General features: G+C 40.5%; 1 protein-coding gene across 3 annotated transcripts in view; it reads right to left on the bottom strand.

The window, feature by feature from the left end:
- Window positions 1–14,790, bottom strand: part of adamts7 (a disintegrin-like and metallopeptidase (reprolysin type) with thrombospondin type 1 motif, 7) — a 51,549-nt gene that overhangs the window by 7,259 nt on the left and 29,500 nt on the right. For all 3 annotated transcript variants that reach the window (XM_008337125.3, XM_025053588.1, XM_025053589.1), the window contains 12 exons: window positions 14,027–14,119; window positions 12,864–13,009; window positions 12,593–12,762; window positions 12,349–12,482; window positions 11,730–11,850; window positions 9,418–9,662; window positions 9,141–9,282; window positions 5,971–6,097; window positions 3,442–3,655; window positions 993–2,717; window positions 468–620; window positions 52–225 (listed from right to left, as the gene is read on the bottom strand). In XM_008337125.3, the coding sequence (XP_008335347.1) occupies window positions 52–225; window positions 468–620; window positions 993–2,717; window positions 3,442–3,655; window positions 5,971–6,097; window positions 9,141–9,282; window positions 9,418–9,662; window positions 11,730–11,850; window positions 12,349–12,482; window positions 12,593–12,762; window positions 12,864–13,009; window positions 14,027–14,119 (3,444 nt within the window). The remainder of the gene's footprint in view (window positions 1–51; window positions 226–467; window positions 621–992; window positions 2,718–3,441; window positions 3,656–5,970; window positions 6,098–9,140; window positions 9,283–9,417; window positions 9,663–11,729; window positions 11,851–12,348; window positions 12,483–12,592; window positions 12,763–12,863; window positions 13,010–14,026; window positions 14,120–14,790) is intronic.

Below are 14,790 nucleotides of genomic sequence, written 5' to 3'. Positions count from 1 at the left end.
TATTCTGTATAGCATCGCGTTTTTTATTTTTTGCTTCATTACGTTACTCACCGGACCCCAGGAAGAGGTGTACCAGTCGAGACATGGTTGGATGTTGCAGTACATTTGGGTCGGCGGCCTGGAGGACACGGCCTGGCAGTGGAAAGGTCGCAGTGGCCTTTGATCCCGAAGGTCAATGCACTGGACCTCTCTTGATTTATTGCCACCCTCACAATTTCTCGAACACTGAGGGAAAAAAGAGAACAGAACTTAATGATGAGGCAACTAGTAGCAACTAGCTAGTAGAAGTAAGGCCCACACAGTTCAGTGTATCAGTGTGAATGTTTTATATAATGTCAATGTACAAAGAAAAACCATTCACAACTTTATTTGACCACATAACAAAGACATTACATTTCCTGACTGTTTGACTATGATTAAAAGATGTGAAACAGTAAAATAAATATTTGTTTTTCCGAGGCCCTCACCTTACTCCAATTTCCGACCTTCCAAGTTGAACAAGGCCGTAGGTAACACCTCTGGGCAGGGACCGGCCTCTGAGCTGGATCACAGTCAGAGTCTGAGCCAGTGCTACAGGTTAGTGTCCTCCAGACAGCACCGAGACCACAGCTGGTGGAGCACTGGCCACAGATGTAGGAACAAGAGGGACAATGAATTAAAACGTTACTTTGTTCTCCACTCACATGACACGAAAATGGACTTAATAATCATAAAAAACATCCATATATGTAAATACAAAATGCATGCAATTTAGGAGTTACACACACAGCCTAGCATGGTAATGATGGAGGCAGATTTCTTTCAAAAGTGCCACCAACATTCGTAGCATAAATTGATTGCAGTTGCAACTGCTCAAGGAAAAATGTTGTCTACAAAGAGTTTAGAGAAATGTGCAGGATTTTACATCTGCATAATAAAAGGCTGCTGCAGACAAAGCAAAAAAAAACTAGAAACAGCTGGAGCTCAGAATGTGGGGATCAGAACAGACTCACAGCACTCCAGTTGCCCGTGACCCAGTAGGCAGCATTTTTGAAGCGTGTGGGGGTTGATGTTGGGGTGGTTGTTGAAACAGAAGGTGTCCTCAGAGTAGATGGAGGAGTTGCCTGGGGGAGCATGGCAGGTGCTGATGGGTCTGTGAGTTTGACAGGAGTCATGGGAGGTTCAGTTGTGACTGCTGAGGCAGAAAGATCAGGCTCACTGTTGCTGGTGCTGCTCACCACCGGAGGAAGAAGAATCTCATTGAAGTCAAATTCATTCACATCAAAAAGTTGAGGTTTGGAGTCAGAGTCTGTTCCAGTTGTTATGTTCATGGACGTTCGAGCCGGTACCTGTTCCATCTCTGATGGTAAATCATCTGAGGATGACTGAGATGCCCCCTTCTGGTTTGTAAGAGGTATGGTTTCTGTTCCAGTCAATAGTACTGAGCCATCAGAGGTCTCTCGATTACCTGAGATTTCCGGAAAAGGAAAAGTGAGAGGAGTGGCTTTCTGAGTGGAAGTTAGTGAAGTCTCACTCGGGTGATGGTCCGAACCCCATGGACTACCTTTGTTAACTTCATATACTGAACTAAAATCCAACTTGAAGGTAGTTGTGGACAGGGTCGACTGAGGTATTTCTGAAGCGGTGTCCTCCAGCTGGACTCCTGCCGGAGTGACAAATCTCTCTGTACCTTCCACAGAAACGTCCTGACCTGACATACTTAGATCGTTGTAGATGTACTCATCATAGACATCACTCAGGCCTTTCTCCTGAGTATTAACTGGTGAAGCACCAATGGTACTAACAATTGTATGGTAAATAGGAGTAGGAGCATCATGGTTTGGTGTCAGCGTGACATTGTCAGTGGAATTTTCCTCAGGAAAATATCTGTAGCTATTTTCAGTCTCATCCAAATACTGCTCCCATGTCACATCCTGTGAAGCCTCCTTTGTAGTTGACTCCGGAGGAGACAACGTGCTCCTGTTCTCAGGCCATCGCACAATCTCATGTATCTGCTTCGGTTTTGGGGAATGCCCAGTGGTTGACGACGTGGGGGAGTGGGTGGTAGACACAGGCAGGAGAAGATCCTCATGAAGAAAGTCACCCAAGTTTTCAGAGTTTCTTTGGACAGACTCATTTGTGGCCGTGTTCCCACTGTGCTCTACCTTGACATGATTTGTATTCTGGGGCTCCTCAGTGTTTGTCATGTAGGCAGCAGAAATAGCTGGAGTTGTTGTTGGAGCACCAACTATGTCTATGTTAGCATTTTCATTTTTATTTGCCTCCTCTGAAAGACCGTGACTGTCTCCTGAATCATTCTCATCATTGTCAAAATCAGCTGACAAGTCCTCATGGAAATTGATGAAGTTGTAGTCATAATAAAAATCATCAACATGAACCTTACTTTGATCACCATTTTCAATGTTATTATGGAAATGAAAATCTCCCTCAACTATGTCATTCAGGTTATTGTGGGTGCTGGGCTGGGCTCTGGTGGTGCTGTATTTGGGCAGGGGTTTGGCTTCAGGGATGGAGTTGATCTCATTCAACACTTCTTTGCTGGGCCATCCACTTCCAGACCAGTCGGTTCCTCCAAAATTGTCCACAACCACGGGACAGTCTTGGACCTGGCAGGTGCTGGTAGTCGGTGGTTTGTTCTGGGGGTCACAGTCAAAATCTTCTTTTGTTGAGCAGCTCACATCCCGGCGGCGTAGACCACTTCCACAAGTCACTGAACACTGCAGAAGAACAAAGAAGACTGAATCTGAGTATTTGCACCAGCAGCTCCATCTGTCTGACTCGGGTCCTGGAATTTTACAATGATCTTAAACATGTGATCAAATGTGTTTCACAACATCTCCGGAGAAGAGTTATAAAAAACCTAGACTTTTAAGCCTCCCAACTGAGCAGTAACTGCCTAAAAACCCCAGAACCATCCAGACAAAATTAAATCCACTCGTTGGAACTCAAAGCTGCCAAAATGTGAAGACATTTGCGTTCTACAACTTCTCTCACTCTGAGGATTCAAACGCCTGACACTTTAGTTTTGTGGTCAGACATCGGGATAGAAAATGTCTTTCAACTGAATAGTTTTAATCTTACAGGAGACGTGTGTTACACCATGCCAGTATGTTCGTCTTTCTCTCTCTCAGTTCCACACTGACTGGAATTGTGAAGTTGGGCAAACAATGAGGAGATGCAGCAGATTAGTAAAGACAGCTGTTGCTGCAAAAATGCCTTCAAACTCTTTTCTCTCCTTCCTTTAAATTATAGGAATCTGCAAGATTTATTTCTTATCTGTAAAAGTTGATAATCAGGGAACCCTGACTTTCTAGTTTCACTAACTTCACTGGAAGTAATCTGTCAGGAATTCCTAATTATGTATAAACTTCATGTGACAGTAAACAGGATGTAAACAGCAAATTCTTTTACCTATTGCAGACATCGACTCCACAGACTCACCTTAGACCAGGCCCCACTGGTCCATTCCGCTGGGCAGAGTATTCCTGTGTTGCAGGGGATTATTGACTCAGGTTTGGGGATGTGCTCACACTCACTGGGCTGCAGAGCTTTTTGCTCCTCCACACTTATTGCCTGGATGCACAGCACTGTCCTTTTAGCCAGACCTGTGTCTCCACAGCTCACGGAACATTTGTGCCACTCTCCAACCCACCATCTGAACAAACAAACAGCAAAATAAATACAAGTTGCTTCAATTAGATAGATAATTGACAATAGAATGGAATTATTAATATGGAAGACGTATGAAAAAGTCTAACTTCAAGATTTAATTTAAACTGATTTTCGTCATTACTGTGACACTTGACTGTGGCTCCTAGAACCCATGAAGACTTCATTGGAGTCCTTGTCCACAACAAGATTAATCAGTCTACAGTCTCCTCCCTCCATTTGACACTTCCACCTTAAGTCAAAGCATCCAGAAATGCATGCTGTGCATTGACATGGTATTTTAAGCTTCAGGTGCTTAAGGGCGAAACGATGCATTTGCTGCAGTGTGTGTGAATGACATCAGGAAAATAAACAGTTTTGTTGCTGTATTAGAGGAACAAAACTGTAGGCGCAGGAATGGTGGAATTATTGGATATACCGTTTGCTTCACTCTGCATTCATGTGTTGGAAAACACTGGGCAGACCGTGTAATGTGGGAAGAGATCACATTATTATTGACACTCACACTCATATGGTGAAATGTGTTTTGCTCTTAAAATTATTATTTTCAATTGTCAAGGAGGAGCTTTATCATTGAAAACTTTTCTCATTCTTTTCATGAAGAAATAATCGATGTCATGCACCTGGATCTGCAGCAGGCTGGATATAAAAGTCTGAAAAATGTGGCCAAATAATTGTGCAACAAAATAATAAGTCACAAACAGAAGCAGAAAACAACATCCAAACAACAATGTTGCCTTGACTGATGAGAGGGTGTGAACACTCTGCTGCTACATCATTATAGTACAATGAATGCTTCTCATAAAGATTCTCTTGAACTGTACTCACTGTAGTATAACAACTTGTCTGACAATACTACTGCAGTAATGTGAAATGCTGAAATATAGCTGAAAGAGACCCAAGGACTAGCTGACGCTGTGCAGCTTATTGACCTGGGATTATATAACACAGCTACGCACATTAAATAGTGGCCTTTAAATCAGTCAGCTAAATGAGCGTTCAATAAAAATCATTTTGAAAAAGTTAATGTTAATGTTTTAAATAGAAAGTTTGTCACAGACTGAGCGACAGTCTAGCAACGTCCAGAATTTCTAATCAGTTGAATGAGACTTTTTAAACATATTAAACAAGAGAATGGGCTCACCCGTCTCCTCGTGGTCTGTGCCACAGGTTAACAAGCTGCCCTTTGATGCATTTAATGTGTGGGGGTAAAAATATCTCAGGAAAAGTTACCTGGTTTCTCTACAGCAACCTGCCAGCTGTGCTGCACTATTACTGTCATGGTGTTTGATGTGCAGGAGCGGCACTCCTGAATAATAAGTTGTTTCTCACAACTGCCCGAAATAAATGTGTGCAGTAATAATAAAAAATAAAACTGTGCAGTGTTGTTAACTAAGCTCCTGGCTCGAGGTGTGAAAAGTGTAATTTCATTTATACCGCTACAAAATAACACGCATGTAAAATAAATTATTTTATTTGTTTGTGATTAAAAATCCCAAGCTTGTGTCCGTCTTTTTTTCCCCACTTCTGTCCTTCACCTTCTACCATTTCATCGTCTTCAGGGTGGTGCAGTGCTGCAGCCAAACCCAGCAGTGACTGAACTTCAGCAGTCCATTCAACCACTCACACTTACCCTGAAGCTTCTATTCAATTATGTTGACCTGTTAACCTATTAACCTCCAATCTGCATGAAAAAAAACACAACACACTAAGAATGTGCAAAGTCCTAACAACAAGACTGTGGATTGAGAGAACCGATGATTGTTCTACTGTAAACAGTACTAACCACTGTGTTCCTGTGACCATCAATCCATTTCTGCTTTTTCCACTGATGAATAGTAGTTTATTTTTAAGAAGATGAAACACCTCAAATACGCCCGTCTTTGTAAGGCAAACATCCTTGCACTTTTTTATTTACTTTACGAAATCTTTCAGAAGGTGAACTTTTGTTTGATGTTTGTTGGGCGACACAAAATAAAGTAAAACTATTTTTGGTTGAACTTGAGCAAAGACATTTCTTATCAAACTTCTTTCTTCTTTTTAAACGGAGGATTCAAGTGTGAGTAGACAGACTTGACCCTGGCAGGGTGAGAATGAAGCATCGACTGAAGATACAGTGTCACACATCATACACACAAATGAAAACACAGTGTGAGATGTATTTGTGTCTGCATACAATCATAAACTAAACCTCAGCTACTTTTGTTTATCTAACCCTGACTGGATTGTTGTCTACAAAGTGCACGGCAGCAGCAGATGAAAAACAATGCTGCTATCATTCTGTGCATCGTGAGCACTCACACGGCTGGACACGGATCCCTGTTACAGCTGGTTTGGTTGTCATCAGGTCGTGTCTCTGGGTCACAGAAGTGCTCCTCCACTATCCCTATGGTCTTCTCCACACAGTGTACAATCTGCCTCTGAACACCTGCAAAAATAAGAGGTGAAAGAAACGCCTCTGATGATGAAGATGCTCCATAATCATCAAGAATTAAAAAAAAAAAAAACATATGAAAATGATGATAAAATAAAACTACTCCAATAACTGGTACCAGCTGGACGTTTTCAAGATGATTTACTGTGTTGAATCTGGAGCGATAAAGCCAAACAGGATAAAGTTGTTGTTGTTGCAGGTTGTTGTTATCAGTGAAGCACACACTTTCACTATGACAAATAACTAAGCCTAACCTCTTCATCTCTGAATCCTGCATTTTATTACATTTTCTCTGGTTGATAGTTTTTAACTCTTATTTCTTTTTTGCAGCACAGATTGTTTTTGCTGCTACTGGAAAGGTAATTATTCAGAGTTTGTCTGCGTAGGTGAACAGTTATGAGGAAGTGCTGTTCCTCTGAACTCTTCTGGCTTGGAGACCCACAGGTCAGCTCCAGCTCAAACACAGTCTACCTTTCCTTGCCAATGGCAGCTGGTCAGCATCAGAGCACACAGACCAACAAAAACACTGCCTGAGTCAGGCAAAAACAATCTGTGATCACTGTGTACAGGGGAGGCAGGACTAACATCCCTGCAGACAGCAGCGTACTGTATATTCAGTTGCATTTTAACAATGTCTAATGAATGTGTGGTGTGGATTGACTCCCACTGCGGAGAACTGTGGCATATAAACCTCTGGTCCTGTCAAAAAGATGAGAATGTGGGTGATCCACGGGCCGGGGGTTTGAGATCCCTGATTCAAGCAGACATTCATCTTCTAGACAGGACAGTGGGACAGAGGGAACAGGACAGGGCTGGACAGGGCAGGAGAGGACAGGACAGGACTATATCAGGGACTTTTTCTATTCAGTTCAGTCGTGTAAAAGGTTTTAATCTTCAAATGTTATCATTATTACCAAAGCAGCAATTCTACCTCTTCAGGGATGTGGGAGGGACTTGAGGCAATCCCAGCCATTATTGGTTGAGGGGAGGGAGGGCACCAGATGAAAATCAACCCACACAGTGTTAAGGACATGCCAACTCCAGATCTGAGGCAGCAAATTATATTAATGTTTGATAAGACGAACTACAAAAACACTGATGTCAGTGTCTACCACAAGGAGAGAAGACCATTCAACCTTCAAACATGTAGAAGATAAAGGTGTAAGATAAAGGAGATAGAACAAAGAAGATAAAAGGTAAAAGACCAAGTGTGGACTGCACGGCTCTTTCAGCTGCTCAGTCATATTTATGTTGTAGATGATGTGATCTTGTGCATTTGAAAGGTATGAGTGAAGTCTCTTGATGTGCTAGTGTGAACTAAAAGAAAAGGGAACATACAATTATCAAAAAAATACATAAAACACAGATTGTTCCAAACCAAATTCATCTGACAGGCGCCTCATTAAAGTGAAGCAAAAGGCTGACACAACAAGACACCAGCATATGATATGACAGGAAATGTAAATCTTGTTTATCACACACTGCACACTGCAGGGATTACAACTCTGAGGTGTTTGTTGCAACAAGTTTCACCTCCGTGTCTTCATCTACATCTGGACTTTTATAGATTTTAAGCTGTGACCAAACTACTTTCACCAGCTGTCAATAAATAAATCTAAAAATAAACAGTGGCGAACATAAGAGAAAACGTTCCTGTTCAGATTTTTGAACCATAATCACAACACAACTGGTTGCACTGATCCTAATATTATATTATTTTACAACATGGACAATCTATTATAAAATAATTAACATTTTATTGATCTAAGAGGTTAGTGTAAGTGTATATCTGTCAGGTTAGGCTGTAGAAAGAAAATCAATAATATTATATTATTTAGTATCAAATACCAAATATGACTGGATGACATATTGTGCATAAAAACAGTGTTTATATGAGAAAATCCACTGTTGTTTAGCAACCTGAAGGAGAGGGAAGTAGATTGAAAAGACAATTTTAATCCTGTGACAAGTGACTGAAAGCGTCTCTGACTCACATCCAGTAGGTCGTTGTGTTGTGATGCAGATTTGCTCAAACAATGATTGCTTCCAAAATGATTTACAGCCCAGCCATACAGCACCACATGCTTTTACATTCCATACGTCAATCACGGCAAGGAAATTGAGCTTTTGTCCATAAAAGATGTTGACACATCACCAAAAAAAAAAAAAAAAAAGGAACGACCAGCAGCACAATCGACTGCTGCCAGGATTTCACCTTGATTGGTTCCTACACGTACTGGGCTTCAGTCAGTAATTAGTACAATCATTAGGTTTAAGTGCCTGCGTTCAGGACATCACCGAGGACATGCTGCTCGTTCTCCTCAGGCTTATGAGACAAAAGACTGCAACAGTGAAGTGTCATAGAAAGTGACCACTTTATCAGAATGATGTGTTCGTCTGTGACCACAGCTACTGTTAAACACAAGGTTGACCAGAACATACTGGTTTACTGGTCAATTTAGTCTTAAAGATCACGGAGCTGGAGATTTATATATATATATATTAAATAAAAAGCATTTGATAAATATGCACGGCTGTTTTCTTTTTGTCTAAAATTATATATATTTCACATTATCAATAATGTATATCTTATATTTTTGTTTGATTTGCACCATGTCTTGTGTCTCAATCAACTGCTTCAACTCATGGAACCAGAAAATAAAGAGAAGTCGTTGGAGAAATGAACCTCAGAGAACCAGACCTTTGGCCCCCACGGCTGCAGTCCCCTGACCCTGCAACAACCTGACTTTACAAGAAACAAAAATAAGACATTGGTCATCGTTGGAATTCTTGGTTTCCAAACTTTTTTTTTTATATTGCAGCAGAAGGCTGCAGTTCAGTTTTGTTTTATACTTCTTCTGTCAGCCATCATCACTAAGAAACAGTTGTGGTAAAGTCTGTTTTCTCGACTCTGAAGTTCCTGTTGTTTAACTTGGCCGTGAATATTTAACACGTCTCTCTCTCTCTCTCTCTCCCTATTGTATGTTTATTTATTTATTTATTTTTGTCAAAACGTAGAGCTGGTTATTTTACTCACCTGTCCCACAGGTGACACTGCACTCACTCCATGATCCATGTTTCCAGTAGAAGGCTGACAGAGTTGAGTTCTTGTCCTGGGAGAGAGTCTGACTGACTGTGTACTCATACCTCACTCCTGGGTTACTCTCCTGAAATAGAAGCTGTAGAACACGGAGGGTCATGTGACGACATTTACTGCAGTGGGAATGGACTCATCCTTTTTGTTTGAATTGTCGACAAAACGCTGTAGTAATTGCTCATTTTTTTAAAACAACATTTTAAAGAGCTATTCTTGCCTGAATCCACAGAGGTTCAACCGTTGGCCCAGGAGAGGTCAGGTTTTCCAGGTGTCCAACCCTCAGATAGGTAAACACAGTTCCAGCAGCCTTGTACTCTCCATTCCACTGGATTGTCCAACCACCATTTAAAAAATATTTCCCGGGGTGGTCGCTTCTTAGCGCCAAAAAATTCCCAGCCTCAGCCACCTCCTCAATCCGGATCTCCCTGGCTCCCTCTGGGATCAGTCCGATATCAACATAACCTAGAAGATGGGACAGCTCAGGTGAGTCACGCTGAAGTGTAACGTCTGGTGACTAGAACTCGTTTGAGACAGTAATTAGTCGTCCCTGATTGAACACAAAAGTTGACTTGGTGAAGTTACATGTCAAACTACATGAAGACACACTCAGGCATGATTATGAAAAGATTGATGCTGAAAAAACACCACATACTGGATACAACGTCCACCAAAACCATGTTTTCAGTAACAAAGCAGATTGTGATAAAACATATCATTGATGTTTGCTTTAGAGCGGACATTTCTAATAAAAATAACCCAGAGGTAAACATCTCTCTGAACTATTAACAGAAGCCCTTTGGAAAAAGGGAGAACTTATTATTATTATTAGCTGCTCAGCAAGTCAGCAAAAGCGAGAATTGAAAACAGGCACAACTCTGAATATTTCATTTTAAAGCTTGTCTGTTAATAAGATCATGACCAGCACTCATAAAAAGGACGAGTTTTCTATTAGCAGAGTAAACGTCACATTTAAATTCAGCACAGCGTACTCCAGGAGACTGCAGCAGTAAACAAACAGCCTTCTGCTGCAGATAATACAACTCAGAGTAGAGTTGTTTCTGCATGTGTGAGGCCGATTGGTTTTCTCGCTGGACTCAGAACACTGAACACGTCATATACCAGTGTGCAGTGCTGATAATAAGGAGCGCAGAGGCAGCAGGATGGGGTCATGCAAAGAAGAACCACTACAGCAATGCACGGCACCTTTGATCACACTGGTTTTATTATTCAGCTGGCCGAGGGATCAAAAGAGTGCGCATTGCTAAAACAGATTTACTGTGGAACGCTGCAGATCAGTCATTCCCAGAGACAGGAGTGGACCCACAGATGGGTAACTCAGATTTTCTGCAAATACATTTGCATAAATACATGTATAAAAAGCTATTTTGTATTAGATTTATTTCTCAAATGTATCTAGTTGCAGCTAGAGTTCACAATGATAGTTATTAACCTCCTGGTTATGTTTTAGATTCTGTAAAAAAACCCAATAGATTTAGAGACGAATTTCTCTGCTGAATTCAAATCAGTTATGATGTTGTTCATGACGTGATTTTTTTTAAACCCTCTATTTGTTTTTAGCTAAGGCTATGTTTATTTTTACCTATTTTGGTATATATATATCATATATCATATATATATATATATATACATATATCATATATATATCATATAGTATATAATATTATATATACTTCACTGTTTGTCATTTGTCTTACATTGCCTCTATTGTCTCTGTTACATGTCTGAAAAACCATTTGTTTTTGGGGGCAAATAAAGGTAAAGATGGATTGAGTAGATGAGTTAAAGCCTCTTTTAACATTATGTATTAACTGACCTGTTTGACCTATGACCAAACACTTGTCTTTATAATCCATATTCAATAATAATTTGATCTTTAAAGGGTAGTACTCTAGGTAACAGTTTAGGGAAATAAAATGTACAAAGATCCTGTGGAAATATCAGCTAAAATAACAGTTCTATAATTATTATGTTATTAGGTCAAAGGAAACCATTCTTTATGCATTTGTACAAAACACTTTTTTCTCACTATTTGACCTATAGGCTTATGAGGTAAATTGAAGTTAGATGTAAAAGAAAAGTTCACTTATTAGGGCAAAAACATATTCAAAAGCTCCAAATAGAGATTTAATCTACCAGTGTATCTTTTTAATAGAGATGAATGTCCTTTTCCTACAATAACGTTCAGACAGTGGTTCCTAAAATGGGAGGGAATGATGGGGGTGGGGGTACTTCATGGATGGACAGCATGGGTTTTGTTTTAAGATTGTACTGATCTGGAAATGTATTTTTATTCAGTACAGGTTTTTCCTTTTTTTTATTTTTTTGGTATCACAGTGTTTTCACTTTCCAGACGTTCAGTGGACTCATGCATGTCATGGGGTTGCACAATAGTCCTATTTGCATAATGGAGGCAGGGGAGGAGGCTGCAGAAAAGCAGTGGGAACCAGGGGATTAACAAGTCTCCTGTGAACAGACCTGAATCATAATGAGTAATAAAACATATCTCACCAATTCCTTCACTCTCCTCAAATGTTTTCTTCACAGTTGTGCAGGTTGAGCCATTACCATGACACACACCGCAGCGATCCTCCACAGCGCCCGAGTCAATCACATAGTCACAGCCTATGTTCTGCAACACACACGTGTAGCTCTGATTGAGTTCTCAAGATCAATTAAAAAAGAAAAACATGACTTGTGGTCCAACTGTGGAGAGAGCTGCACTGAAACATGATTTTAACATTGTCCTACAGTTTGTATCGAGGTGTGTTTATCTTGGCTGTCGTGGTAACCAGTTTATACGGGTTCTTGTCAGAAGAAATGTCAGACAATATCATGAAGCCAAGTCTATGGCCAGTGAACACTGTCCAGACGGTGAGTGGCATTTGGCCCTGGGTGATAGGCCAGTTATCTTGGCAGATAAGAGCTTTTGCAATTTTTGTTTTAATCAACAAGTCATTTTCACAGAGAATGTCAAACGCACAATGTTCCTGTGGCAGAACGAGAAGAAGCTCATCTAATTACAAATCATGACTAAGAGAGAGAAAAATAATATTAGTGTGGAGAAACAGAGCTGAACAGAAAAACCACTGACCAGACCGTGTTTGCCTTAGAAAAACAAGTGAAGTACCTTACAGATGCCATTGATGCATAAATCCCTGCTTTTGTTGCCTTCGTAGCATGGTGTGCCATCGGTGACGGCATCCTGCATCTTTTCAGAAAAGTGTTCGTTCAGTGGACGGCAGTGCAGTTCACAAGGGCTGACTGGTGGGGGGGATAATGAGACACATGGAAAACAAAAAAATGAACAGCTGGAACGAGGATGGACATGTGCTGCGGTGGTTTTATCACTGACAAGTCCAGGAACGTCTCACCTTTATTGATGACAGATTCCCATCGGTAGAACTTGCCCTTGTACGGCAGGTTGTTGAAGTGACCACACTGGACGTCTCTGAATCTGGGTGTGTCCTGAGGACAAGGCGCCATCTTACAGATCATATACCGCCGTCGTTCTCCTAGACAATACTTTCCTCTGTGCCTAGGACTGCAGCCAGAGGACTAAGTATCAACACATCTCATTGACACATTTCATCCAAACTGTGTGACGTTACAAAAATTCGACATGCACGGTATATTCAAGATTACGTTGGGTTGTCACAGTCTCGTTGAGCGCTGCGGACACTAACACCACATGTCCTTGAACAGGCCGTCCAGTCGCTCCATGATCCCCAGCCTCCGTGTACACTCTCAGGAAAAACTCCCAGTGAGACACACTCCCCGCTGAAACACCACTGGATTAAAACATGGGTTAAAAAAAATCAATTTGCTTTTTTTATAACTCAGCTGTTTGGAAATTATGAACATCACTTGTGCAGGGGTTTCAGTCTGAACTGCATGTTTTGTATTAATAGAATCTGTAAGGATTTAAGGAAAAGTGATTATTAGGAGACTATAAAAAATTAGGGCTAAAAGTGGGATAAAAAAAGACCAATTTATTTTTTTAGTTCAATATTGCTATAAATACCTTATATTGAATCTGCAAAATATTATTTTACAGAAGGACAAACTGGTACTTTTGTGGTGTAATATAAGATGCTTTATCATCAAGCTTCTTAAGGTTATTACTATTGATTACATTGAATCAATGTAATAAAAAGACGACCGGTTCAGACCAACAGTGAAGTTGAGCCTAGATGCAGTGCTACGGGCCTAGACTGCTGAGGGAACTCCGGTAATGCATTTAGCTTTCTTTCTCACGCCTTCTGATTTATTGTGTATAAAATACAAAGTACCAAATAACTCCTGGTTGTTTTGTCTGTTTCTGGTCTTGTCAGCAGGTACCTGCATGTCTAGAACCGTAGGATTAAATCGATACATGATGCTGTTGAAACTCCCTAATTGACATTATCTTAATTTCCTCAGGACAGTTTGAACCACTGTTTGTATTGGCCTTTTTTCCAGTGAATTCAATGCACTGTCAATTCCATTGGGTTCTGTCCTGTCATGTTAACAAAACCAATCGGATGTTTTTGTGACACATTTTTTCATTTGTTTGTTTTTTTACTGTCAACAAAAGTGACTGTGTGGAAAAGGCAACATTGTGTAATAAAAGTCTCATGTCGGCCATGTTGCCACATTTTCCCTAAAACATCACTGTAAACAAAACATGTATGGTGAAAGCAGCAGTAGAAACCCTGAGAACTACGTGCCGTCTCTGTAGGAAACCAAACATGAACAGCTGTTTCATCACAGTATCAAAATACGCCCTGTCCTAGGGATATGAAGGGGTAAACATATAAAAACTGTACCTTGTTCTCACCACAGCTGGTTCCATCCGCCGCTCCATCCAGCTTTGAGTGACAGGTTGTTCCCACTGTGCACCACAGCGTGCTGCATACATTCTAACAAAGAAAAAATAAAGGGTTTTTCCGAGGTCAAGTACAAAAACTAAGAAGAAGAAGGGAACGTTTTTCACTATAAAGCCAGTGGATTAGTTAACACCTGAAATAACTGTTACCATTGAAGGTATTTACTGCATTTCACTGCCTTGTTTTTAAATGAGAAGAAGAATCACTGCTTTCAGCACGTTCCTTTATCAGGAAGTCCAAACATCCTACCACTGGCACAAACCTATTTTGTTTTCAAATTATACATTTATTTTATACATGTTTCACTGCAATGGTTGTGTTTCCCATGTCACTTGTTTTTGTCCCTGCAGAAATTAGCCCTGACTTGGAGCCAGTCAATATCAATTGATCTGAGAAGATTAGTTTATTGATATTTAAACTTCGACATGCCACAGTTCTGAACATTATGGTCTGCAGCACAGTGATAATGGTGAAGAACTCAGCAGTTCTAACCTACATGAGTATCAGTGATTCTGAGCTGGCAAAAGGGCAGAAGAAAAACACAAAAATGCATTATGGAACTCCTCAGCGACAGCTAACTGAACTAAGTGAATTAAACTTTAATAAACAAACAGACCATGCTTGGAAAAAAAAAAAAAAATCAATGAAAAAACTGAGGGAAAAAAACGTGTCAGATTTGAAACCTCCAAAGGTCAACTGTTCTG

The sequence above is a fragment of the Cynoglossus semilaevis genome, unplaced genomic scaffold (genome assembly GCF_000523025.1).
Source record: "Cynoglossus semilaevis isolate Cse_v1.0 unplaced genomic scaffold, Cse_v1.0 scaffold1699, whole genome shotgun sequence".
NCBI lineage: Eukaryota > Metazoa > Chordata > Actinopteri > Pleuronectiformes > Cynoglossidae > Cynoglossus > Cynoglossus semilaevis.
This window is presented reverse-complemented; position numbering and strand designations above follow the sequence as displayed.